Below are 27,760 nucleotides of genomic sequence, written 5' to 3' on the forward strand. Positions count from 1 at the left end.
ACCCCTATCACATAGCGAATATAAAATTTCTCATAGGAAATATTGGTGAAATGATCTAAATTTACCCCCTTTTAATAAAACCACAGGTAGCAAATGCAAACATTCACTGAGTTGTGTTATCCTTCTGCTAACAGGAGAGTCAGCAAAGTGATCTATCTTCATTTATTGTCTACCGAACTATGGCCAGGAAGTTCTATAGGACAGCATAGCTATTCCCTAGAATCTCACTTCAAAAGATCAGAAACAATTCTGATCATCCCAGCCACCCTTAGTTTAAAACATTCTGCCTCTTCAATTTTGCAAGCTGTTTAGACAATATTAGTTCAGGTAGAGTCCAGGCCAATGATTTTAAAGGCTCCAAATGCCTCAAAGATCCTGAAGAAACCAGATCCTCCTTCTCACACCACTTGCATTCAAAAGCTACCTGGGGGGGGCCAACCCCATGGCCTAGTGGTTAAGTTCTGTGCACTCCACTTTGGCCACCCAGGTTTTGTTCCTGGGCACAGATCTACATCACTCATCGGTGGCCATGCTGTGGTGGAGACCCGCATACAAAATAAAGGAAGACTGGCACAGGTGTTAGCTCAGGGTGAATCTTCCTCAAGCAAAAAGAGGAACACTGGCAATAGATGTTAGCTCAGGGCAAATCTTCCTCAGCAAAAAGAGGAACACTGGCAATAGATGTTGGTTCAGGGCAAATCTTCCTCACCAAAAAAAAAAAAAAACAAACAAAAGCTACTTGGGGACTTTGTCCAATGTCCAGGTACACTAGATAGACTCAAACCTCTTCAGAGATCACCACCCACAAATCTTGGGGCTTCAATCTGTAGCCTAAATCTGGCCCACAGGACCTTACCACTATAATCCTCCCATCTTGCTGCTAGCTTAAAGACTATTACCACCATAGCTTTTCCCTCTGGTCTTGTTAACATCCTGTCTTCATATCTCATGATTTTTACTTGACAGAGAAATTATTAGCAGCTCACACTATCATTAAAGACCTTTCCAGCTGGGCACCCAATTTTGCCATCTGGATATATTTTCTCCCCTACTCCCCCAAAGGAGCACAGTCTTCTTGGTTGGTTGGTTCAAGAACCAATCTGAGAGATGGGGTTTGTTCCCAACTTGATGTCTAGTCTCTTTCCCCACCCCAGAGGCTCTCACTCCTCAGCAGCAACCTAGAGATCATCCTAATGGAGATGGAGATGTCTGACATCTGGAAGTCCTGACCTCTCTGCCTCCCAGTCCTCCAGCCCAGGTGCCCTTGATGCGTTGAATGAACCTGCTGTTGCTTGGAGGATGCACATTCAAAATCAAGCTCAGATCGAGTAAGAATATGCGACACTCAGTGCAATAGGCAAATGAGCCCCAGTTCATGGGGGGCTTTCTATTCCAATCTCCAACTGGCTGTATTTAGTACTACGCTTTGTTTGGAAGGAGATTGTGAGACAATAATTTAAATGCAAGTAGTTTGTTTCAGAAATAATTTCAGGAAACACTGGTAGGAGAGTGGGGAAGTGAGGCAGAGCAGAGGAGAAAGCTAATGACGTACATGATTAAGCCTATTACAACTGTGGGCAGCTGGGGCTCAATTCTGCCAGGGAACGTCAGGAGACAATGCAGAACACACCCCATAGTTATGCAAACTGAGAGGCAAGGAAGCTGGGGCCCTTATCCAACATTCTCCATCTGTCACTGGTTAAAAGTTGCTTCTAGGGCCATTAACCCTCCAGGACTTTCAGCTTGCCCTGCATGCAGACCTGGCATGCTCCCTGGCCAGGAAAATTTTATAAAACTCTCAGGCAGAGTCACCTGTGTTCACCCATGAATGGCAAGGTATGTGAGTGAGTACCAAGAGGGTCTGCTACCCAGGATTACTTGCCCTATCCTGTTAATTGGCTTGTGAGAGCCATGGTTAAATATTAGGATGCTTAACAGGTAATGAACCTTGACAACACTGAAGTCTCTACTTTAATAGACAAAAGAGAACGCACTTATTCCATAACACTTTTCCTTAAAACCTTGTCAAAAACAGAACACACGGTAAGCGGAGTGTATTTTCTCATAAGAAACAGGTAATGGAAAAGGAACCTACATTTTTGGCCTTGGTGATAATCAGGGCATTAAGGGACTGCTTATATAGACATGAACTTCAATGTTTTTAACAACTGATAGTGACTCCCCTCTTTCTCAACCCCCTACATTTCCCCGACTTCACTACTGAGGACCCCACACGTGAAGGAAAAAAACACAATAGAATAAGCAAGCAAAGGCTCTGAAGAATGAACTGTGGACATTTATTTGGCATCACAGAATGAACAAAGTGGTAAAATTCTGAAAGGGAAAATATGTTTGTGCTTCATGATAAAATGCCCCCAGAAACTGCCACAATAACCTCTTATATTTTCTTCTTGCAAAGGCAGGGGTCTTGAGTTTTAAAAACATATTTAATCAGATTCATATTTCAGTACCATAAGGAAGAATGCCTAGGTTTCTTGAGCCAACAGTGTTCATTAAACAATCATTTCATTGAGCATCTTTTATAGTGTTTACATTGGAGATACAAAGATAAATAAGGCGATGCCTACACAGAAGGAGACCATAATCTTTATATTATTCATAGTAACTATGTCCCATAGGTAATTTCCCTATAAAGAGGGAAGAAGGGAAATGAGAGGCCAGATTAAGGAAAGCCATTCCAAGTATTTTGGGCAGAACAGAGAAGGCAGATGTTCTAGTGAAAAATGTATTGCAGGCAAGAGAAAAGCCAAAAGCAAATTTAGGAGAAAATAGGGCGTAACCACATAAAATAATATTATATATAATAACATGTTATACTCACTGGATCTGGAGCCACAGGAAGGAGCTATCTGACCAGATGGGCAAGTGCACATATTTGGCCTAGAACAGAATCCATCCCCACAGGAATGCCGGCAAATGGCTGTGAATGAAACCAAAGGTCTGTTAGCATATGGCTTCAGAGCACTGGGATGGACAAGGACCCAGTCCTCAAATAAGGAAACCTGGGCTCTCAGGCTCCTCGTTAATTCTGTCATCACGACTTATGTGATCTTAGGCCTCAGCTTTATTCATTTACAAAACAAATCTGTTGGACTAAATAAACTCTGGCTGTAAAATTCAGCAACTCCCTTCTTCCTATCAGTGGTTCTCAGCTTCTCTTTGCTTCTCCACAGCATTCAATCTATCAAAAGTCCAGGACATCCTACGAAGGGAAAACAAAACAAACAAAAATCCTGCATCTCAACATATTTATATGCCTACAAGAATTCTGTTTGTATACTATCTTTAGGATTTAAGGATAAAAACAAATTGCAGCAGTATTCTTGGGAACCTATTTTATTATAAAGGCTTAACGTTTAAGAATTTTCCTAAAAATACTGTGCCCTGCTAAGACAACTTCTCTAGAGCAGATCCTGCCAGTTGAGAACATACGATCTAGGAGCAGCTTTTATCCTACATCTTAGTCCTGTTCGGACTTACACAGACAGTCTGAGAGAAGTTTGGATCAACTGCAAAAGTACTGATTCCACAGTCAGGAAGACGAGAGAAATATTAACATTTTCATACTACCCAGAGATTAACATCATACTGGTACCAAGGGCTCTGCTAGCGGCCAAAACAGTAACTTTAAATGGCAAATGCTTTATATTTAGCAGAATACTAAGATTTGGTCACTACTCTTGATATTCATAGGCATGATTCTTTCCTCACACTCCTACACAGCCTTGCAAGAGAGAAACAAGATGTGCGAGGCTGAAAATAACACACTTGATAGAAAGTGCACTGATCAAAGAAGCTTAGGATGGAGATTCAAAACTATTAAGAAATAAGCTGTCAAAGGATCCTAGAAACATTTATTTAATACCTGAAGACAGCATCTTTCAGAGATTCTACAGAACACCAGGGAAAGTGTTTGTCATCGAGAGTTCATTCAGAAAACTCTAAATACCATTATATCTCTCTCTTAGTGATTCCATTTTGATCCTGAAATAAACTACAATCTGCCAAATGAGTAAGTTGCTTTTAATCAAAATGAAAATTGGGAAAGGGATTAACTTTTTCAGGTCACCAAGAGAATGTTGGTTGAAATAACGTATTCTTCACAGACCACTCTAGGCCAAGTGAGAAGAGGGATTAAGGAATTCCTTAATGTCCTTTAGCTCTAAATCTCTCTGTTATACTAACGGAATTTTCTGAAAACTGAAAATTATTTCTAGGTATGATGACTGTAAGAGTTCATGGAGGATAGATGCCATAACTAATCTGACTTGGTAACTCCATTAAATAACATCTTGTCTGGCATGTGACTTGTCGCTCAACGCTTGTGGGATGTGATGAGAATCTGGAGGCTTGCCATGGCAGCAGAGTCAACAAAGGAATCTCTGGTACTCATTTGAGCTCTTCCGTAGTCTTTCCACTCATCTTCCTCTGATGCTCTATCTGCTTCCTTTCCTCTTTGTCTAAGAGATAGGTCTGCCTTTGGCCTCGACCACCCAAATTCAACAGACAAGGTTTGGGTAGGCTTGTGGGTGGCCAACAAAGTTAGAAATTACAAGAAGGAAAGCAGCAATAATAAACTTTTTTCAAAACCCCATCAAAGTGATTATATAGTGTCTGCAGCCAGGCACGACATACGTAATGATATGCAACCTTGATCAAAGTATCCCTGTGGCTCTGTTCCCTATATCTCAGAGAAATTCTAAAGGAAGTCACTGAATTAAAATATAACAGTGGTTTGACCAAGTTAATGTATTTCCCAACCTGGATTCAGAGAAAGTAGGAAAATCTTAGAGCTGGAAGGCTCTGCTATAAACATATTAATGCTATGCAATTACAAAGGATCAAATGCTAAGAATCACCATGCAACCAAAACAGCAAAAGAACATGAAGAATGATAAACTGTTTACTTACGGACAATACACTGATTTCCACCTGGTAAGGTTTTCCATCCAGGGCAACAGTAAGCATTATAACGTGATCCACAGACATTGGGTCTAAAACAAAAACAAAAATATTCAATCACAAGAATTCTATATCTTTTTAAAAAAGAATATATGACCAAATAAAAGAAAAAAAATCCCTGAGTTATTAGAACAGGATGACTCTTTGCAGACAGAGAAAAGTAAACTTACGGGACTCAGTGTTGGCTTCATAATAATGAATTCACTTCAGTGTAATGATACCAATAAGGATATGCCTTAATATCACCTATGCATACAGGAACATCAACCAGAGATGCAAAATGCAGTGCTTCCTATCACAATGCATAGATATAAAAATCTATGGAGCCATATGAGTCTAATTTAAACAACAAACTTTCTACCAATCTAGTTAAGTCTTCACAAAATCTATTGAATGTAAGGTCTGAAATTTCTACTCATTGAAGCAGTGTGTATCTTTTTCGATGGCGCAGCTCACCTCTAACAGGTGACCACATTCTTCCTTTCACTAGAATTATAGGAATGCAAATTCTGACTTTAGTCAGAAAAAAAATAAAAGCCAAAATATGTAAATATTTCTTTTGCCAAAGTTTGGAAACACAGATGATACCGGCAGTTACAGGAAAATAAAGTCAGCGTCACTCTGGGTATCTTGTTTACAGACAGTTCATCATGCGTCTTGGAGAAATCCTCCATTCAGAATCCGGATGATCCATATTTAACAATTTAAGGGAGCAGCTGGGTAAAGATCTAGATAATTCTATACTGGAAACTAAGTCAGAGGACAGAACACGGAGACTCAAAAGAAACCATTGATTTTACCATTGCATGTGAGCACCTAAACATTGATGCTAGTTCTTCAAGTTCAGGGGATGACGAGGAACGTCAAATGTTTTGCAATCAATTTCACAAACTAGGAGCTATTCCAAGGCTTGCTGGTATAAATACTGCAGTCGCATAAGCACAAGCCTTCCAAAACAACTGCAGAGTTCAAATGTATTTTCGTTTGGGGTGCAGTCAAACATTGTCCCTATATATGCAAACTTTATACATGTAACAGCACAGAACCCTCCTGCGTTTCCTCTGAACTCACTGCTTCAACCACAGGCAGGACTGGGGACCAAGCCTTTGCCCTGTCCTGTACTGCTTTATAGCCCCAGAGAACCTGGAACACTGTGCAGGGCAAAATGCATACCTCAGAATGACTGATGCTGAGGTCAGAAAGAGAAGTAGGAAGAAGGATGGAGGAGCCAGAGAAAAGGTTCAAAATCCATACCCAAAAGCCCAGGGCTTCTCCACAGCCAGACAGAAAATGATTGGATGGAGGCTGAAGATGTGCGTGACTTTAGGGCCTTTCTGAGCCTTGGTTTATTTCTCTACGCATTGGGATGAGGAAATGTGTGCCTTGTCTACGTGATGTGTGTGTGTACATCAGATGAAATAACAGACGTGAAAAGTTTCATTTAGGAAAAGAACCATGAAAAAGCAAGGCAGCATTATCATCATGATGGAATCATCTTCTGACTTAAATCAGCCTCTTAGCCAAAGGAACCGTAGGAGATTAAGGAAGAGAGAAAGACTTTATTAAGAATTCTAAGCCAATGGCTCTCAATCCTTTGTTCCTCCTGTGACAAAGTTCGGTTCAGGGTGCCCAGAACTTCCTGGGGTAACTCAGAACCTTGGAAAGGAGAGTGAGAGGAGAAGATAGGGTGGAGGACTGGGACTGAAACCTTCCAAACGTCATAAAAGTTCTCTTGATGTAAAACGCCCAACCAGGCCAAAGTCAACCACCTCAAACCTTCCCCACCAACAGCCCATTACAACAAATCCACTGGATCCAGTCCAGCCCCAAACTAAATCCTGGAATAGCTTCAGAGGACCCCTGAGCCTTTGGAGTGTGTCCTGTAGTTGGAGTAACTATGTTTTTCAAACAAAAATCAGGACATATTGTCTGACAGGAATGAGTGTATTTATGGAGTAACAACACATATAACAGGGTGAAAAAGCTAAGAAAAGAGTCCAGAATGAGTCATTTCAGTCCTACAAAGCAAGCTATCCAAAAGGTTTTCCAAGGTATTTGAAAAATCACAGTAATATAGACACCCTTTATTGTTTTTTCAATGTTTAGACTCAACCTACAGACAAAACATGGATTATGTCACAATTTACAATGGTTACACAACAAAATGTAAATGTTTTAAACCTTCACATGTAAAAGCAATGGTATAGCAGCCGTAAATCAGAAAACAAGTTGGTAAGAAAGGTGTGGAGAGAAAGAAAGCACCTGATCCAAGAAATAGAGGTTTAAGTATATCATATCATGTTTTAAAATAACCAATAGACAACTAAAAGTCATAGTTAAAATTATTTTAAAAATGGGAAGGAGAAGAGAGAGAAAAGATATAGGTATGGAAGGGAGCTATGGCCTCATCTTCCTGGCAAGGAGCCAATAGGCACTGTTTAAACCTAGACATGGAGGTATGAGTGTAGTAGATGGTGTCATGGAGATAAATACGGGAAGAACTAAAAATAGAAATGGTTAAAACTGCTTGCCTTAAGAGATGAGGATCTGAGGAAGTAGACAGAGAATTCTTTTGCTTTCTCACTTAATCCATCCGTACTGTTCATTTTTTTTTAAATTTTTTTGTGGAAGATTAGCCGTGAGCCAACATCTGCCACCAATCCTCCTCTTTTTGCTGAGGAAGACTGGCCCTGAGCTAACAACCATGCCCATCTTCCTCTACTTTATATGGAGGACGCCTGCCACAGCATGGCTTGACAAGCCGTGTGTAGGTCCACACCTGGGATCAGAACCAGTGAACCCCAGGCCACTGAAGCAGAAGGTGGGAACTTAACCACTGTGCTACCAGGCCAGCCCTTAACTGTTCATTTTTTAAATGTGCTGTTATACTTTGATCATCATCTTTTATTTAAAGCAACAACTTTAAAAGTATGAACACCTTATCCCATAAATAGGGTACTTTCTTCTTCATTAGAATGAAAGAGTATGAACTGTCTTACTCATTCACAGTTCCCTTTCATTAGCTATCACATTTTCAGTTCACTGCATTTCTTAAAATTCCATATAATGTTGAGTTGCGATTCATTTTGTTTGCATGCTTTAACTTTTTTGAGTTTAATATCTTTATCCTTTATAATAAGTAATACATTATTTAATTTCAGTTGTTTCTGTCAACATCCTCAAATGACAAGTGTTATAATCTTGTTGCCATTCATTCTTTAATGACACTAAAAACTACTATCTTACATGGCTTAATGCAAAGCATTAGAAAGATGGAAGATTTCTCCTCTGCTGATTTGGGACTTGAGAACTGCAAACTAATAGAACTCGTTCAAACAAGCTGGGTGGCATTTGTTCTACTCACACACAGAAAAAACAGCTCTAATTCTAGAAATAAATGCAAGTCTTATTTACGTTGGAAAGCACTAAGATATGTAAAGTCTAAAGCAGACATGTTGGATTATGTCCATTATAAAAGAGTTTAAGCGTTCAGCACCAAAAGCATTAACAAAGAAGATAAATCTTTAATGAAGTTACTTTTTTGTGTAAGTGAAAGTGTAGCCTTCATACCCCTTTCTCTTCCTTTCCACTTCATCAGCCATACCTACCAGCCCACGGCCAACTCAGAGTTAAAACTCCATGCAAGTGGCAGTAGCGTTCAGCAAATTAAAGGTAAAATTCAAAGGGAAAAGAATTTTATGATATGTGCAAAAGATACATTATTTCATCCTCATAGCATCTCTTTGAGGTAAGTTGTATCATTATTGTCTTTAACATTAAAGAAACTATGGCTTAGGAAACTTAAACACACTAGCCAAAGTCCCATAGCTTAGAAGAGAAGGGGGATTTGAACTAAGGAAGCCTCACTTGGAGCACACTGTCTTAACCCCTATGTTAAGGCAAGGTGATATTTAGAGGACAAGACAACATTTCACCCAATACCAGTCCTGGTGGCATGGGTAACAATAATCACAAAATGTCCATCCATGGACCAAAGAGAAAGCACAAACTGTTTCTACCTGTATTCCAGTAGTTCTTGAGGGAGAAGAGGAAATATGTTTATATTCCACGTCACTGCTGTATACTCCCTTTTGAAAAATTGCTAAGTCTTTATCTGTTGCTTCTCTTACCAGTTGCTTTGAATATTGTGCTCTGCAACAACCCAACTCCAGTCACTCTGGGGGATGGGTGAGCCTCAGCAGCCTGGATATTTGGATCCAGTTCAGACACAGCACTCTGAGATTGTGTGGGCTAGCTAAAGCCCCTCTCAATGGAGCAAACAGCTGGGCTCTACCAGCTCTGACCACATCATTGCAAGAATTGGCCTCTGTGCAAAATGTCTGCAGTGTGTCCACATCCCTTAGCCAGAACCTACTTCTGCGAGTCTGGTCTCTCTGACAGCCAGATAGCCTTTCTGATCCCAAGTGCAAACTCCTTTTCAGACAAGATTGGAGCAATAAAAACAAGTTCAGGGGGGTCTTATTGCATATGCATGAGTTTCTCAGCCTGTAAAGTGACTCAATCCTTGAGCAAGGAGAATACTAAGCACTATGTAAACGTTAATGAGGTGGACCCTGCTCCATGAGTTGAATGCTTTTTTGACCTTTGGAGAGAAAAAACTAGGATTTAGTCCCCTTGAGTATAAGTAGAGAGGGGTAGGTATCAAAAGGCATATGCCCCCAACTGCCCATGTAACATGCCTCAAGGTAATATCCTAATATCCTGCTGTTCCAGAGTTTAAAAATAATTAATTTTCACTGTCAAAAATGTGATAGATCATGAAAAAATTATAATACACAAATAAGCTATATTGTGAATCACACATTGTGATTTTATTAGTTCTTTTTGACAAAATTTTTATCAAAAAGAAAAAAAAGAGAAAAACTAGGAGTACTATCTGATGAAGGGACCCACTGCTACTTGAAGAAACTTTGTAAATGCTCCGCCCTTAATATAGAGCTGTTATTCTGGCCCTCTTCGCTGAAGGCAGAGGTCACATCTCCCAGCAGTGATTTGAATACCACATGTGACTGTTCCAGCCCATCTGCCAGTCACAACAACCCAAGTAATGAAACTTCAAACTCTGGTAATGAAAACGGCTTCCATGGCCTCCTCAAGCTTGAGCTGGGCTCTCCAGACCCAGGGACTCATTTCTGGATCGTCTGGGTCAACACTGGCTGGGACACGGACAATCCTGGTTTCCTTCTTTGAAGACGCAAGCCAGCCAACCTCTGTAACCTACTTCACGCAGTTTTTCTTAATAAAAATAACCTCAAAAGAAACAGAAAGAAGAACAGTTTGTATTCTGGGGTGCAAGACTTTTATTCCTTTCTTGCTTTCTCCCATCTCCAGTAGATCAGTGACTCTATTATCTTTTCCTCCAAAGCCAATATCTGTTTCTCTCTCCCTCTTTCCTTCCTTCCCTCTCTCTCTCCCTCCTCCCTTCTTCCCTCCCTTCCTTTCTTCCTCTCTTTCTCTTTTCAGTTTCTATTCTAAAGGCATTTAGAATTAAACATTCTGTTACTACTTCCAACTCAATGTACCAAAATCACACAGCTCATCTTCCTATGTAGCCAGTGGGTTCACTGCTGGGCACACACAGGGTACCTAAGCAATCACCTTGCCCAGAAGTACAAAGCTGCTCAACAATATTTAGGTGAGGACCTATTAGGTGCCAGTCTCTGTGTTAGATCAGAACTAAAAGTGACAAAGATGAGCACACCTAACACCCAGATCTCGGTTTCTGATACCATTTTCCAGTAAAAGGAACCAGGGTTCCTGGGACAAATGGCTGATTCTGTAACTGGGCAAGAAATATACAAGATGAACCTGGAGCATCTTGTGGTGACAGAAAGTAAGAAAGGGCTAAAGAAACAAACAAACACCCCCAGCAACAGGGGCATGTCAAGAGACAAAGGAGCCAAATGAAAGAGCTCCCAATGGCCAAAGCTAGAACCACGTGAGCAAGAAAATAACAAAAGTAACATTGGATTATAGTCCAAAGTATAAAACAAATGTCTGTGAGTCCATACTGATAAATAAAGATTGGATAAATAAACAAATGGGAAAGAAGAAATAAAATCTCCTGTGGTAGAGAATTTCAAATAATTTATGTAGATACTCTGCCTTCAAGGCGGTGGAACCTAACTCCCCACTCCTTAAGTGTGGGCTGGACATAGTGAGGTCCTTTCAAGGGAATCCCAGTTAAGGGACAATCTACAAAATTCCTAACCAATACTTCTCAAAACTGTCAAGTCATCAAACACAAAGAAAGTCTGAGAAACTGCCATAGCCAAAGAAGACATGACAACTAAATGTCATGGGCTATCCTGAATGGGATCCTGAACATAAAAAGGACATTCAGTTAAAAAACAAGGAAATATGAATAAAGAATGGATTTTTAACGATAATGTATCAATATTTGTTCATTAATGGTAATAAATATATCATACTAGTATAAGATGCTAACAACAGAGGAAACTGTGTCCGGGGTATATGGGAACTCTCCGTATTATCCTGGTGATTTTTTTGTAAATCTAAAACTGTTCTAAAATGAAAAGTTTGATAAAGAGTAAAATATAGTAATGCTGTAACCATGCAATTATAAATAAACTGTTACATTAAAAAAATAGTGTCTAAAGACACACTCTTTGCTCTCGAAAGAAGATAGGTACGTAGGCCAACTGTCGATACAACAGGTAAAACATTGATATCAAAGTCAGCCTGGGGAGCTAGAGGAGTCCAGAACAAGGGGGCTTAGCATGCTCATCCAGGCTAGGCTCAGAAGGGGACTATCTGAGCTATGACTTGGTGTTTACCAGTTGCTTAAGTTCCTTCTGAAATTCTCTAACTTTATAAGCAAATCTCTTGTCCAAATGTTGGCGTTTCACTGTTGGACTGATATCACATTCTTTTTTCCTACCTTCCAAGTCCCTCTCTGTTCCATTAGGACAATGTAGCTAAGTATCTTTCATGTTCACCACGATTATTTCTGTTCTCCTAGGATCCAGAGATGGACTTTTACCCTCCATAAAATGTTAAACATCTCACCGTAGCTTCAGAACTCTACCAGGTAGGCCTTCTCCACCCGCCCACTCTCTTCTCCACCTACACTTTCAATTCTATCCTCCTGCTCCATTCCTCCTCTTCACCATCTCAGCCCTCAACCATGTACACTCCCCCACCCCCGCCACACACACACACTAAATCCAGACTCTTCTTCCATCTTTCTACTAGCTCTCCCATCTTTCCCTTTTAATGTATAATTCCATCTTTCCCCCATAGTAACAAACCCTTCCTCCCTGATTAATAATTCCCACCTTTCAACCTACCAACACAATTCCAGACACACCTCTCAAAAGCCTACATCTGCTGTCTCGTAATCATGTTTTAAATAATTACACGTCTAGATTCTCATCCCTGAAACCCATCCCCACACCCTCTGATCCCAGACTAATAGTTCTTCAAGCACAGAGACAATGTCTGTTATGCCTAGAACATCCTAAAGCCAATTTGGAAGCACACAGGATAACATTGACTAAAGGCCTTAATAAGTATAAAGCACAATTAACACACATTAATACCATCTCTTTGGCATCATAAATAGGCCAGCTGTAAATGCCACCAACTTGGAAAACCATCTAATAGTGAAAACTATTTCTTACAAATTAATTTCAAAAGGCTATAGGCGGTTAAACAGCAATGCATAATGGTTTCATGCCATGGTTATTTTGCTGACATGTTGATAATTACTTTAATCAGTGATGTTATCAATGTTTACAATTCAAGGATCAACATATTTCCTTCAAGAAAATGCTAAATCAAGGTAGACAAAAAACTCACTTGAGTATCTGATTCTATTCATTTCTTTAGCAAAAGAAAACCAAAAACCCCAAAAGCAGCTAAACAAAGGTTTTCAGTTCACCAATCAGTGCATATTTTATTGTGACAGTTTGCTGCCACTGATCAAGGCCACAGGTGGAGCCAGGCATATGTGGCCAATTCCTAAAACCACCATCACGAAGTTCACGGGGTGGCCTGGAACGGTCTGTCTGGACGTGCTGCTTGGACGAGGGCTTTCCCACTGCTGAGACGAGTCACTCACAGCACAGGCAGCACAGAGAGGGTGTTACATCAACAGTTTCACTTGCTGTGTACTCTACACTGTATTTTTGTGGGGATTTTGTGTTGATCAAAAGCAACAGCCCAAGAACTTAAGAGTCAAAGAATTTAGCTCACTACATCAGGGACACACACACACAGACATGCACACACAAAGAAAGCTGCAAAGGCACTTCCCCAAATCCGGGAGGTCATTTTAGACTGGCAGCCAATTTAAATCCTGTTCAAGTCTTTTTGTTGTTGTTGTTGTTGAGGAAGATTAGCCCTGAGCTAATATCTGCCACCAATCCTCCTCTTTTTACTGAGGAAGAGTGGCCCTGAGTTAACATCTGTGCCCATCTTCCTCTACTTTATATGTAGGATACTGCCTCAGCATGGCTTGATAAGCAAAGCACAGGTCCACACCCAGGATCCGAACTTGCAAACCCTGGGCCGCTGAACGGAGCACACAAACTTAACCACTATGCCACCGGGCCGGTCCCCCTGTTGGAGCTTTTTATAGGTGACTGGAACATGTGTGTACGTGTGCTTTTCTCCGGGGGTGGGGGGAGAAAGAAGAATTTAAAGCCACAGGGTGCACTGCACCAGGAAACTGGACATTGAACCATGAAGACCAGAAGCACATTGCTATGTGCAGCAAGTCTTGATCCTTCTGAAGCACTGGGCGCTTTCTGCTCCTGGTACTCTGAATTAAACCACACTGAGAACACAGAAGTCTGCACAGACTACTAAACCATCTGAGTGGCCCCCCAAACTTCTAAAAGCAATGATTTAACCAACTTGCTGTCACAGTTTGCACTGGACCTGCTGCTCTCTAAGGAAGGGTACGTGTTTCTGGCCTGCTGGTATCACACCCCTGGTTGGTTGTATAAAAGATCCTCCCACCTAAACATGGGGGGGTGGGGAATGGGTTTTGTTTATGAAGTTGGAACTTTGCTATTTGACTCTATAAGGATGAGGAAGGGTTTCCTCAAAACAGAAAAACCAGCACGTCTCACATGTGCATCTCTCCAGCATCTGCGAGGATATGACCAATGACACCATGAAAACATGGTGCTCTAAATAACTCCTTCCCAGAACTCCGCAACCCCTTAACTTTACCTATGAATTCAAGGACTAGCATGCCATTGTCTTCGACTGGAATTTCTGCTTCATCTACTCAAGCCAAAGCTACATTGTACTTTTCCAAAGGGTAGGCAAATTATAGAAATGACTGAAACACAAACAAGTAAACTAAGGAGGTGATCCAGAACCTGTGAGTGCGAAGCAGACCCGGGGTAGTGTCTATAGAATTCACTGCTCCCTACAGCTCCAACTATTCCTTTCTCTCCTCTTTATCACTCGCAGAAGAAACAGGGGGCTGAAACATGATTCTCCCCACTACCCAGAAATTCTCAAACCAAGAGCACGGTCCAGGGACATTATATCTTCTGAATGTACTGGCAGCCCCAGGAAAACCAGCCAATGGGGTGAGGCTTAGGGGAAAGAATGGGATCCTTCAGGAACTGGAAGTGCACAGTGATTTGATGCTCTAGTTCCAAGAACCGGCAGCTCCCAAAGGACAAAAAGGTAGCGCTCCAAAATGTCATTTCTATGTTGGTATTTAGAACTTGGAATGGCTTTTCCAATAGAAACAATGCTAATAGATGGTGGTTTGGTACCCAGGCTAGTCAAACAGCAGTCTCTCGGCTACATGATCAGCTAAACAGGCTGGTTTGAGAACCTGACCACAACTTAAAATGTTGTTTCTATGGGAAAACACATTCCACGGCAGGCAAGCAGAGGGAAATTTGGCCACTCAAACCTATGGTCCCTGCAGCTCTAGTGAGCTGCCCAGTGAGCTGTGAGAACTGAGCATCTTAAACTCAGCCACTCCACACAGGCCTGAGAGGGCAGCCAGAATCGGAGCTTTCCTGGCCCCAGGTCCAGCGCCATCCCCCACCCCCAGCACGAGACCATTAGGGCCAACATGTGATATTTGTCAGTGCATAAATTAGGGATTTAAAAAAGGGGGAGCATGAATATGCTAATCCTTAATATACCTGATTTCTTTTAGATACCAGCAACTATGAGGTAAAATTAGTTACTCAGGACTGGTTCACAGACCCAGGGTTCAGTGAGCCATTTCCAGAAAGATTGGCTTCCAGACAAAGTAAGGAAGCAGGTCAGTTTTGAACTCATTTAATGGCTTTAATCTCGGACTCAAGTTATTCAAACATTTCAGATCCCCTGGAACTGAATAATCACCCTCTCTTTTGCAATGTGAGCTGAGACAGAGAGTTCAGACTTATCTCTATAACCCCACCATCAGGCACAATACTTGAACCTTAAATGGTCAATGAAGGTTTGGGGTTTCAAACGTACGTTCAACTAAGACAACATGTTAGAGAGAATTCTGTCAGAGTAATGAGTATTTAATTTATTGAAAAGGTAAATATGTTTATAAGAAATTAAATAAAATTAAGGAATGAAAAAGATAATTACTACTAAGAAATCAGTACCATTTCATCCACTATGTTTAATTTTTAAAAATTAAAATGAAAAATCGAATACATAAAAGATACCCACAAATAGAATTCATGGGGAATGAGAGTCAAATTTTTCCACGTTTCAGATGCATCATTTAGAAACATTTTACAACTACAAAAGCTTCAAAGGTCTTGTTTCTCAAACTCTATTTCATAGGTGTCAACAGGCAATGGGTCTTTTAAAACGTTTCTCTACCAAACCCTTTCATCAGAAGAGAGACAACACTGTGGCTAAGGAAAAAGGAAAAAAAAAAAGAAAGAAAAGAACTCATTGATAGAGTTGAAGTCTCTCAAAAGTCAGAGGAAGTTAGCTAAAAGCATGCAGCTGTTGAGATTATTTCATAGAAATTAACAATTCACAGTATTAGGGATCAAGAACTTAAGTTTTTTTTAACCTTTGTAATTGAGGCAAAGTTGTAGGCATTTATTTCTAAACATTTAGATATCCGGAAAACTTTGACTAAAAATAGTCTAATTTAAAATTGAGGGCATTTGACTAAATCAGGAATTTATCTAGTCCATGAGGAGACACTGTAGAATAAAGACAATAATTAGCAATTTTCGAAGAACTTTATAATTTACCAAATGATCATGTGATTTTCCCCAAAATCCTATCAAGAAAATGCATGGCTGTGCTCATTTTCAGACGAAGAAACTAAAATTCAGAGGAGCGAAGTAATTGTTCAAAGGCTACAGAACGGAAACATGTCATAAATCACTAATTAAAAACCAAAAGAATTTATTAATAAAACATTCCAAGGTTAGTACTAAAGATTTTCAGATTAGGGATTAGAAAGATGTTTCCATAAATACCCTAAAGAGAATGTTTTCCTTTATCTAAACGAATTTGTGCATAAATTTTTTGTGCTCTGGGTTTCTTTTCTTAGGCCTGCAAAAACAGAACTTTTAAGACAGATCTTCCAAAGTATATTGGAAAAGGAAAGCAACAGGAAAAGGAATGCATTTTAGGAGCACTCACTCCTATAGATGGGTTCTTCTGTTTCTGAAATAGCTTCTACAGGGTGACTATCCTGTCCTGTCCCCTTTGGTCAAAATCTCTCTCAGCTCAGGGCCACCCCGGTGGCACAGTGGTTAAGTTCGCATGCTCTGCTTCAACAGCCCAGGTTTGCCAGTTCAGTTCCCCAGTGCAGATCCACACTCTGCTTATCAAGCCACGCTGTGGCAGGCACCCCACATATAAAGTAGAGGAAGATGGGCACAGATGTTAGCTCAGGGACAGTCTTCCTCAGCAAAACGATGATTAGTGGCAGTGGATGTTAGCTCAGAGCTAATCTTCCTCAAAAAAAAAAAAATCTCTCAGCTCTTAACATGTTTACTGTTTAGAGGGATGGATGGGTGGGGAGCAAGGCAGAGATTCAAAACATGGATAATTCAAACCCTACTCATAGCTACCACTGGAATGTGTTTTGTACACACACTTGAACATGGGTGTGTCTTGTCTTTTGAAAAGTAGATTTAAGCAAAACTATCAGGTCATTCTGTCCCAGCTTAGGAAGACAATGAGTTTCACAAAGACCAGGGTGACCCAATGATATTCTAAAAGACCTTCCAGATTCAGGTCTCTATGACTTCATTCAGAGGCAGCTGGCACGCTGTCCATTACATGGAAAAAGTGTCAACTCTCATTTCAACTGCCAGCACGGCTCTTCCCTGAAACCCAAGATCCGAAAGATTTCTCTCTCAGCCTGAGTGATCCCTGCACTGTCCTCGCAACACCTTTTGAGCCCCGGGGAAAGGGTGACGAGATTAGTGTTTCAAGCTATATTTAAGCAGACTGGGCGCTAAACGCCAGCACAAATGTTCAACATAGAGAAACCTCTGAGCAGCAGATGATGCTGTCAAAGCACAGCGAAAGACATGCACCCCTTCCACCTCCTAACATACCTAACAGGTTTCCAAATCTATAGCAGCTCCCAAAGACAAAGCTTCTATTCTAAAAACCTGTCAGTTTACCTGGAAGTTTGACATCACCTAGTAGAAATACATCAGGTCTCACAGAACAGCATCCGTCTTTCACTGACATGAAACACACAGGAAATACAACTTGCGCACGCGTGCGCGCGCACACACACACTATCCTCCACAAATCCTCAGAGTGAAGCTCCTGGCACAGCTCTTATCCCTGCATCCCCTTCCCAAGGGGAGCTGGATATGCCAGGGTTTTTCAGAATCTTTCATTTGAATCGCTGAAGCTGTACTAGTTCCTATTTCTTTTCATTTGTTTCTTCCAGTCTTATTGAGACATAATTAGCACACAGCACTGTCTAAATTTCAGGTGTACAGCACACTGATCGGACTTACATATGTTGTGAAATGATTACCACAGTAAGTTTAGTTACAAGTTCCTATTTCTTAAATAAAAAGAGTGTTCCTGAGAAACTAATGCTGAAATGAGGGTACAAATGCTCATTTCTGAATGTTAAAATATGTGCAAACATCGTCCTTACACCCATAGTCCAAAATCTTACCAATTTTTCATAAAGCCCTTGCCTGAAACTCCTACCGTAAAATAAAAATAACACATTGAGTGATTCCATGTTGACCCTCACGAAAGATCGTGGGATGAGGGAGAGGAAGGGACCCTTGCAGAAACATAGCCTTCCTTGCCTGCCTCCTCAAGTCCCAGCTTCCTTCTGTGTAAATTTTCCACAATTTTATAACTCCTAATAGCTAATCCTTAGTATTAAATATTAAATAATTTTTCCACAACCCTCAAAGTTGTAGGTCAGTTTAGACAAGCGTGGAAAAAGCAGACCTGGCAGCATTGCAGACGGTGCTGGCCATGAAGCATTGAGGGTAAGTTCAAACCCAGGTGTAAAACTTTACAGTATTAACAAATGAATAGGAAATGACAGAATTGAAATATTTCCTATTCTGCTACCCTAAAGATTAATGGATCCAGACAATGATCATCAATGGCTGATAACATCACAAAAAGGAAGACTAGCAGACATGCTGCGCCTCCCAATGGAAAATACATATACCACTTATAAAGTCTTCTCGCCAAAAGAATTGATTCTGAATTGGATCAAGCCTCCAGCTCTAACTAGCAAGTCACAGCAAATACAGAGGACAGAGGAACACAGTAAGTACCACCACCACTGGAATGCAGTCGTCACTAGACTGGGAGAAACTCTACAGCACTGTACTCCAAGTATGCTTAGGACTGGCCAGTGCTAGCCCACATACTATATATTACTAATCTAAATTGAGATAAGGAGCTTAAACTGGAATGTCAATCATCTCACTGCTTCCTTCATCCAGAATGTCTTGCTATGAAAAAAAAAATCAGCTGAGCTAAACAGTGTGCTTAGTGCCATACTAGATTTACATTCTGGCACATGCTTCTCATCTCCTCACAGACTGTTAATACGCAGCTCATGGACTGACATTTTAGTAACAGTGCTCTCTACAGGACATGAACCAATTTCTTTTTTTTTTCCCAGCTTTACTGAGATATAATTGAGAAATAACATTATGTGAGTTTAAGGTGTGCAAAGTGTTCATTTGATACATTTATTTATTGAAAAATTATTACCACCATAGCATTAGCTAATATTTTCCACCCTGTCCCATGGTTACTGTTTCTTTTTTGTGGTGAGAACATTTAAGATCTATTCTCTTAGCAACTTTCAAGTATATACTACAGTATTATGAGCTATAATCACCATGCTGTACATTAGATCTCCAGAACTTGTTTATCTTATAACTAGAAGTTTATACCCTTTGACCAATATCTCCCCATTTCCCCCACCTTCTAGCCCCTGGGAACCACCATTCTACTGTCTGCTTCTCTGAGGTCATTTGGCTTTTTTAGACTCCACATATAAGTGATATCATGATAGTATGAACTGATATCTTTAATAAATAAATTACAAGGAAAACAAATAACAGAGGGACAATCTACGTATTTAAAAATATTTCAGACATACCAATCAATTATAAAATATGAACTTTATTTGGGTCCTGATTTGAACAAACTGTAAAAAAACAAATAAATAGAATTTATAACCTAATCAAGAAAATTTAAGTCTTGGCTATTTGACAATATTTTAAAAGTTAAAGCTAATTTTAAATGTAATAGTGGTATTGTGTTCATGTTTTTAGAGTCTTTATCTTTTAGAGATATATATTGAAATGTTCACTAATTAAATCATTTTTCAGGGATTTACTTCAAAATAATCTGTGGCACAAGAAAGAAGTAGATAAAACAAGATTGATCATTAATTAATAAATGCTAAAGCTGGAGCTTCATTGTCTTACTATCTCTAGTTTGGTATATATTTGAAATTCTCCATATTAAAAAGTTCAACAACCACAACAACTTTGCAGCAGCACCTGGCCTAGCTCATCCTGATAACCATACCCTCCTACATACCATCATGACACCACATTTTTGTTTTCTTTTTTCATTCACCTGAAGAACCACTTTTATCTGTTATTCAACTCAACATTCTTGAGAGGGATGGGCCTCTCCATTTAGAGATAATAACAGCCCCATCCCAACATGTTTACCATCTTAAACAAGGGGCAAGATCTAACCAAAGTGTTTCTATCAATCTCAAGCACGCAGCTACCAAACAAGGTTAATGTTCACTAGACGAGGAATCCAAGAACAAATGACTAAACCACACTTGTGCAAATAATTAAGCAGGTCAGCCCAGGGGATGGGTTCCCTTGCGCATTTCAACCACTTTTTGACACAATTCATTTTCATAAGGATACCTTATCCTTCTCTATGACAAACATAAACCCATCAGTGAACAAAAAATAAATCTGAAGGGAAAGGGATCGATCTGTATCAGGTCCATAAAAGTGCTAAATTCTGGCTTTTCTGTTCACAAATGGAAGAATTCTTATAGTCATGGGAACTATGAAACGAAAGGAGGAAATCATTTAGCAAGGAATGCTGGTATGTTTTCTGATTCTCCAACGTGTGAGAATGTGTGTTAACCTATTTTCAGGGAAGGGCCCAAATGCAAATGAGCAGTTAAGTCAACCCAAGGTCAAACGAGACCCTGGGGTCTAGAATTCTGTCAACGGTCAACAACGTCTGTGTTAAGTCAGAATTGCTGACAAAAAAAAAAGAAGGAAAAAATGGCTTGCATATTCTTGTAAAATTCCTGAAAGGTTTTCCAAACTTTAAAAAGAAAAGTTTATTCTGTTATTTGAGGTTTCTTTCTTTCCTGGGAAGTTAGGAAAGCTCAGAAATTACCTGATATGTGTTTGCTTGTTTTTATATTTGTGCTTTTTTATCAACTTTGATTGTATTGGTGGTAGTTTGATTTACCCCAAGGGGATGGGAGATATTAGGTCATCTGAACATTTTTAATGAGAAAGAGAAAAATAACTATTATCTGTTATTGAAAGCATTCTTATTTTTTCTCATTTTTATAGGCTGTGAATGAACATGAAGCAGCCACAACTTTTTAGAGTTGACTGCCAATCAGTTACCCAGAGGTTGGTACGCAAGGGTGCAGCTATAGGCACTCTACCAAAGCTTTGCCTAAATCAAGACAATGTATGTTTTGTTCCACTTTCCCTGATGTCGATTAGGTTAAGATCTCTTGAAAGCCAACTCTCATTAAAATCAAAATGGAAATCACTCAAAGAAAATGAAAAAGACAAAAAAATTTTCAGTTTCTCAAGAGAAATAGGGCACCAAAGAAAAACAACAAATAAGAATCCCTTCGTACGGAATGAGCATTATGTGGCCGCACAGCATGAAGCCAAAGGAAGGGAATGCTCAGTTGGAAAGAGGAAGCCATGGCTCTTCTCAGGGGTGGCCAATCTGAGTCAGCCTGGCCCCAAATCGCGTAAGTGAGGCCTGCCCACAAAGCGCCCGGGAACAGCAGTAATGACAGTGTGCACTGGAAGAGTACTGGCTCTATGGAACAGGGAGCTTTCTCTGTTTGGGTGCAAATGTGTTGTGTTTCCCCACCCTGCCTCCCTTCCTTGTCTTTGCTAACCGAACTCTTCTTTCCTAAGAGGAACCCACTCCACATGGCTCAGGCCTGGCCAGCCCAAGCGCCCCATTCCTTTGGCCACAGTGATGGGCATATGATTAGAGCCGTGCCAGAGTTCTCCACAAGAACAGATATGTGGCAGCTGGGAAAGAGTGTGGCTTGGAATTACCGGTGCTCATCTTGGCTACCCAATCTTAACCAAACCCTTATTCTGATAAAGTCAATTAAAGCACATTTCAAAAATGGCCAATCACCTCACCACAAAACAGTCTTAATTCCCAGGGTATCTCTTTGCGCTGCTGCCAAAGAAAGCGGTTTCAGGCCAGTCCTTCCATTTCCTAAAATCGAACTTACTTTTACAAAAGTTCTTGAAAACAAAGTGTTCATTGGGAAGGAAACAAGGCCTGTTTGCCAGATCTGCCAATAAAAAAAATGCAAATGTCTTTGCAGGAGGTGGGGGGGGGCACGTATTAATAAGGAATGATACTTAGTAAGTTTCTTTCCCAATAAGGGCAACACAATTTGAGGGAAAAGGAAATTGAAAAATAAAAACCTTATCCAGTTTAGGCATCACCAGATCTCCACAGGCAAAGCAAGTTTCCACTCAAATTATATTTTTAAAATTTTTGAAGTTCAAGTTTGCTTTCTATGTTTCTGAAAATAATCAGTTCCAAGATGAAAAAGTGGAGAACGTGGTATCCAGATACAAAAGAGGATCTAACTTTTTGCATTGGCCATAAAAATCCAGCCTCTTTGTACCACTCCACCCCCTCATTCTCCTTATCTGTAACAGAATTATAATCATCCTCATCGCCATAGCTCAACGCATCAGGCGTTGTGCTAGGAATGTGACATGTGTTACGTCATTAAATCTTAGGACAACCCAGAAAGGTGAGTATTACAACCTTGTTTTACGAGTGAGGAAACTGAGGCTCAGCTAGATCAAACCACTTGTCTGAGGTTCCTTCCCAGTAGGTGGTGGAGCCAAGATTTGACCCCAGGCATGTCTATGTCCACACTTCCAAGCCTCCCCGAAAACATGACCAATATTTATTAGTGTTCATTGAAAATGACTCCTCAGTCCTCTAAAATCCAGTCCCACAAGCAATACCACTCTACCCAGCTACCCACAACCAGGCTCAAATAGGAAACAGTGTGAGGTAATTATAACGTATACCCCAGCCACTAGCTCTGGGTTTTTATGACTGAACTGCCAAATCGCTCCTAGCCAACTCTTCGGGAAAGGTTCAGACACTTTCTCAGATTCCAGCTAAAACATCAACTATGTGGCCCTGGGGAGTACAGAGCTCACAGGGTGGTAATGGGATATAAAATTTGCAAACTTGAGGTCAGTGGCCTAAACTCTGGGGTGTGAAGCAGCAGTAGTCCATGAAAGACGAAAGACTATTTGTCGACTTGAAGGTTGCATATCAAGTTCTTCCTTGCAAAGCGCTTGTCCACATCACCTCAGACATTAACCCCATCAGTAAAGGGAGAGGAAGATATTCCAAATGTAGTTCTGCCTGGAATCATTGGAAAGAAGATAATAACATCAACCTGCTTGAGACAGGGTCTTCATTCTGAGAATTATTCATTAGGTCCAATTCAAACAGTCAATGCTCAATAAACAATTATCACTTGGATCAGGCTGATGTTCTACAAAATTCTATTGACACAGAAGAAAACAAAAGAATGTAAGATTTTTTTCTTTATTGCAGACTTATTACATGAAATCTTCATGTATAAATTAGTAGTTTGTATAAATGAGTCAGCAAGTTATAAGACAAGAGTCTGAGCTTAGAGATCTAGAATTGCCATGGCCCATCCCAGGACATTTGACGCTCTAATTGTTAATTAGAAGTGTGATTGCGGGGGGCGGGGTGGGGAGTTACCCTTCAGACCCCCTCACTACTACCCTCACTGGCAACTAACTCCCTTTAAAAGCCCATTCCACTCAACCCCCCTAATCTGGAGGCTTCCACTGATGGCAAGGTAGCACTGAAGAGCTCAAACTCTAGCCCCCAGCCTTCCATCAGAGTTGACCATTTAGAGACTATCACCCTGCTTAAGGCCAAACAAAGGAGACCAAGAAAAACATGATGTCCATATGATGCAGGGTTCTTATCTGCAGCCCAGTCACCCTCTCAGGGTACGAACGCAAAAAGGAGGCACAATCTCCTACTCAACAACACACATCTACTTAAATCGGCTCTTGCCACCGTGTGGCTCAGCTCCCACATCTATGAAGTAGAGAAGAAAATAAGTACTTTGAGCACTTTTTAATGACCCTTCTCTGGGCCTCGGTTTCAGCATCTATAAACTTCTAATGTCTGTCCCACTATCATGCTAATTCATGATATTTTCATAAAGATGGACGATCTGAGTATAGAGTAAGATCTGAGTCACGACTTCATATGCAAAAAAAAAAAAAAATTAAAAATAAGAAAGCCTTTAAAAGTAATTCACCAAAGGCACCAACCTATTAGGGTCTGTTTACATGATCTTATAAATGAGCACTCAGTGGGTAGGGGAAATGGTAGACAATGCACCATTATCCATAGAGAGTGGGGATGCACCAAACTTTACATAGCACCATATACATAGGTGCATAATAAACGATGGATTAGCCTGCTCTCCCACTATATTCCTGTAAATGTTTTTACAGAAATCTTTTCTGGCAATCAAGTGTCTTTCTTTCATCCCCTGACTATCCTCCAGAAACCCTCTGTCCCCTGAAGAGGACACAGGTCGCCTGGTCCCAGTGCTGCCAGGAGTGAGGGAGTTGTCACCAGTGTCTGTCAGAACCCGGCACCTGCTCTGTTCAGCCCAGGACCACTGGCTGACAGGATTCTTCACTCCAGAACTTTCTCCCAACTCCCTCCTCCTGCCTCCTTCAATCTTTCTCCTGCCCTTCCCTAACAAAAACCTTACATCTGCCTTTCTTTTTGAACACTCCAAGACCCCCAATGAAAATTTAACATTTTACTTAAAACTTATTTTTCTTAATGTTTTAACCCTTATTTGGTATTCCTATTATTCCTATTTTATTTGTAGCTCAGTTTATGAAGTTACCTACAAGAAGAAGAAAAAGATGAGACGATAATCATGAAGAAGAAAAAGAAAAAGAGGAAGGAGAAGATGTCAATGAGAAAGAAGAAAAAGAGGAAGGGGAAAGAGAAAAAGGAGAAGAAACAGAAAAATAAAACAAAAACCTGTCTCTAGAATACATTCTTTTTATTAACAGAGATATTACCATACTTCAGTTCAAAACCAGGAACTTAACAGCAGACATAATGTGTCCACAGGGCTGACATAAATCCTCTCTCCCAACACCAACATCACAAAATGGCTGTCCTATATTTGGACTTAGATGTGTTTGGATACTTATATTTAAATGTAAGTATGACTGATGGTCTAGGAATTCACGATCCTTCAGAACACTGACCCAATCACTTGTCTAACGGAGCAGCTCTCCCACTCCGAGCCTGCTTGCTGTCTGGAATACATCTTCGGCTGGGAATGGTGGAGATAGGGAATTTTCCTTTCTCCCTTCCGTTCTGAGGGGGCTGAATAAATAGACTCAGTGATAACTTCAACAAAAACGCCACTTGAGAAAGTGGTAAAGTCACAAGAACTTAAAACTAGGATGTGATATAATAGAATATTGGATCCACAATCCAAACTTGACTATATTCCTAATCCAATTTTCTTCAATTAACAACATAGCTACTCCATTTATGACAAAAATAAGAGTTCAGCTCTTATTATGGAATATTAATAGAATATTAATTCTATTGGCAATTGCACATCTATTTTTATTTTTGACTGATTCCCTCCCAAAATGTTTTTAAAAATGTTTTAAAATATATAATGTTTCTGTATATTTAATAAATATATAGAAATGGGGCTATTAATAGAAAGTAAAATTCAAAGCAGAAGGAATGAATAAGATATCAAATACCTAAGTTAATAAATTAAAGTGACTGTGCATTAAATGTGTCCCTGAGTTTCTTAGAAGCTAAAGGAAAAAGGAGAAAAGTTGGGAGTTTCATAATTCTTATATATATATATATATATATATATATATATATATATACACACATTTTTTTTTCTTTTTTTTTTGCTGAGGAATATTCACCCTGAGCTAACACTCACTGCTAATCTTCCTCTTTTTTTTTCTTTTTTGCTTGAGGAAGATCAACCCTGAGTTAAGATTAACCCTGAGTTAACATCTGTGCCAATCTTCCCCTACTTTGTATGTGGGTCGCCTGCCACGGCATAGCTGGCAATCAGTGTAGTTTCGCCCCCGGGATCCGAACCAGTAAACCCAGGCTGCCGAAGTGGAGCACCGCACTTAACTACTAGCCCATGGGGCCGGCCCCCTATAATTCTTATATTTGCAAAATCAGAATTAGCCCATTTATTATGAACTATAATCTTATTCCTGGGGCTTGTGAGTTCTTTAAATGTGGAACTGTGGACAAGCTAAGAACAATGCCCTTAACATTTATCTAACAGATCATGGAGTCACAGTATTCATGTTGCATTTTTCATTCTGAAGCATCTTCAGTGGGGAACTAAGTCCATCAGACTCAATCAAGTTACAATCAAAACATCTGATTAACCTTCTCAGAACCCATTGTCTTGCTGTGGTGGCTAAGGTCTAAAGATGTCCCCCCAAATTCCTCCCCTCCATGCAGACACCTGCTGCTCCCCACATTAAGAGGAGGCGTTATTAGTCCACACCCCAGAACCTGCTGAGGCCTGTGACTTGCATGAAATTCCAGGCCATGCCATTCCAGGCTAAGTTTGAAGAAAGTCTAGTAGCTTCTACTTCTGTGCTCTTGGGAGCCTTAGCTGTCTCGTAAAGTCTGGCTCTGCTGCTGGAGAGTCCACACAGAGAGGCCATGTGAAGAGGGAGACAGTCTGAGACCATCTGGAGGAGAACCCAGAAACCCAGCCAACACTGATAACACAGAGCCCATTTGAGCCCTTCTAGCCAGCCCTCAGCTATTCAAGTCAGCTCTGTGGTCAACATATGGGTTAAAGTGTGTGACCAGGGTCAAGAAGCTATTGTTCAAGATCCAGTCCCAACAGACACTACCCTGAGGAAGGCCTGGTCGCTGCACCTGGGGCTCAGTTTCTCCACTTGAAAACACACACACAGTGGCTCCATCCCCAGGGGCAGGCCCAGGCAGGAGACCACAGAAAGAGAGCTTTAAAATCTGGAAGGCCCCAAGCAGAGCCAGACAAGTGGCTCTTTGCTTCCTTTATTCCCTTCCTCTGTCCGTCCATTTGGATAAACCACACCAAAGCAAACAGGGCTGCAGGCGCCATTCCACAGAACCAGAAACACAGGTGAAGAAGTCATCTTGCTCATTCCAGCCCCAACAGACATTGTGAGGAGCAGAGACAAGATTCCCCACTGTGCCCAGTCCAAATTCCTGGCCTAGAGAATGACGAGAAATAGTAAAATTGTTGTTTTAAGCCACTAAATTTGGATTAATTTGTTACGTAGCAATAAGATAACCAAAACACTCACAAATGAAAGTAGTTTGTTTCACTGTAGCAGAGGAACTAGGAACGATTTTGTTTCTCTTTAGTTTTTCATTCACGGTGCTATAATGTTTTTATGTATAATACGTTTTACTATCTATGGAGGTGGGAACAACCTGGGTGCCTCCCCACCTTTGCCTCTCACAACCAAGTAGTCAAGTACTGCCCATGTTACTTCTGGAACACTACTGGAGCCTCTTCTTCACCCCACCACTGCCATTGCTCAGGCCATCACCCACTCTCACCCTGACTCCTCCTCCATGAGTCTCCCAATCTCCCTGCCTCTTGTCTCCCTATTCTCTAAACCATACACCTTTGACACCCCCACCAGTGGAAAGATCTGCTCACGTCCCCATCTGGGAATCCTTCAGTAACTTGCCATCCTCACCTTTCACAACAGTCAGAGAGTAACATTATGTGTCCTTTCTTCCCTCTCCCACCCCTGACGGTGTCACCACCTAGGAATAGGAACAAAAGCCTGCATACTGCATAACTCCAGGGGACGCTACTTTCATAGGCTACACTATGAACTGTGCTCCTTGGAACCCTGCCCAACTGTACTGAACGCCCCTCGATCCCAAACAC

General features: G+C 40.6%; 1 protein-coding gene across 2 annotated transcripts in view; it reads right to left on the minus strand.

Moving 5' to 3' along the window:
* FBN1 (fibrillin 1) overlaps positions 1-27,760 on the minus strand; it is a 227,174-nt gene that overhangs the window by 191,553 nt on the left and 7,861 nt on the right. For both annotated transcript variants that reach the window (XM_046652577.1, XM_046652578.1), the window contains exons 3-4: positions 4,933-5,015; positions 2,843-2,941 (exon numbers count right to left, since the gene is read on the minus strand). In XM_046652577.1, coding sequence (XP_046508533.1) covers positions 2,843-2,941; positions 4,933-5,015 — 182 coding nt within the window. The remainder of the gene's footprint in view (positions 1-2,842; positions 2,942-4,932; positions 5,016-27,760) is intronic.

Source organism: Equus quagga, chromosome 2, assembly GCF_021613505.1.
Source record: "Equus quagga isolate Etosha38 chromosome 2, UCLA_HA_Equagga_1.0, whole genome shotgun sequence".
Lineage (NCBI taxonomy): Eukaryota > Metazoa > Chordata > Mammalia > Perissodactyla > Equidae > Equus > Equus quagga.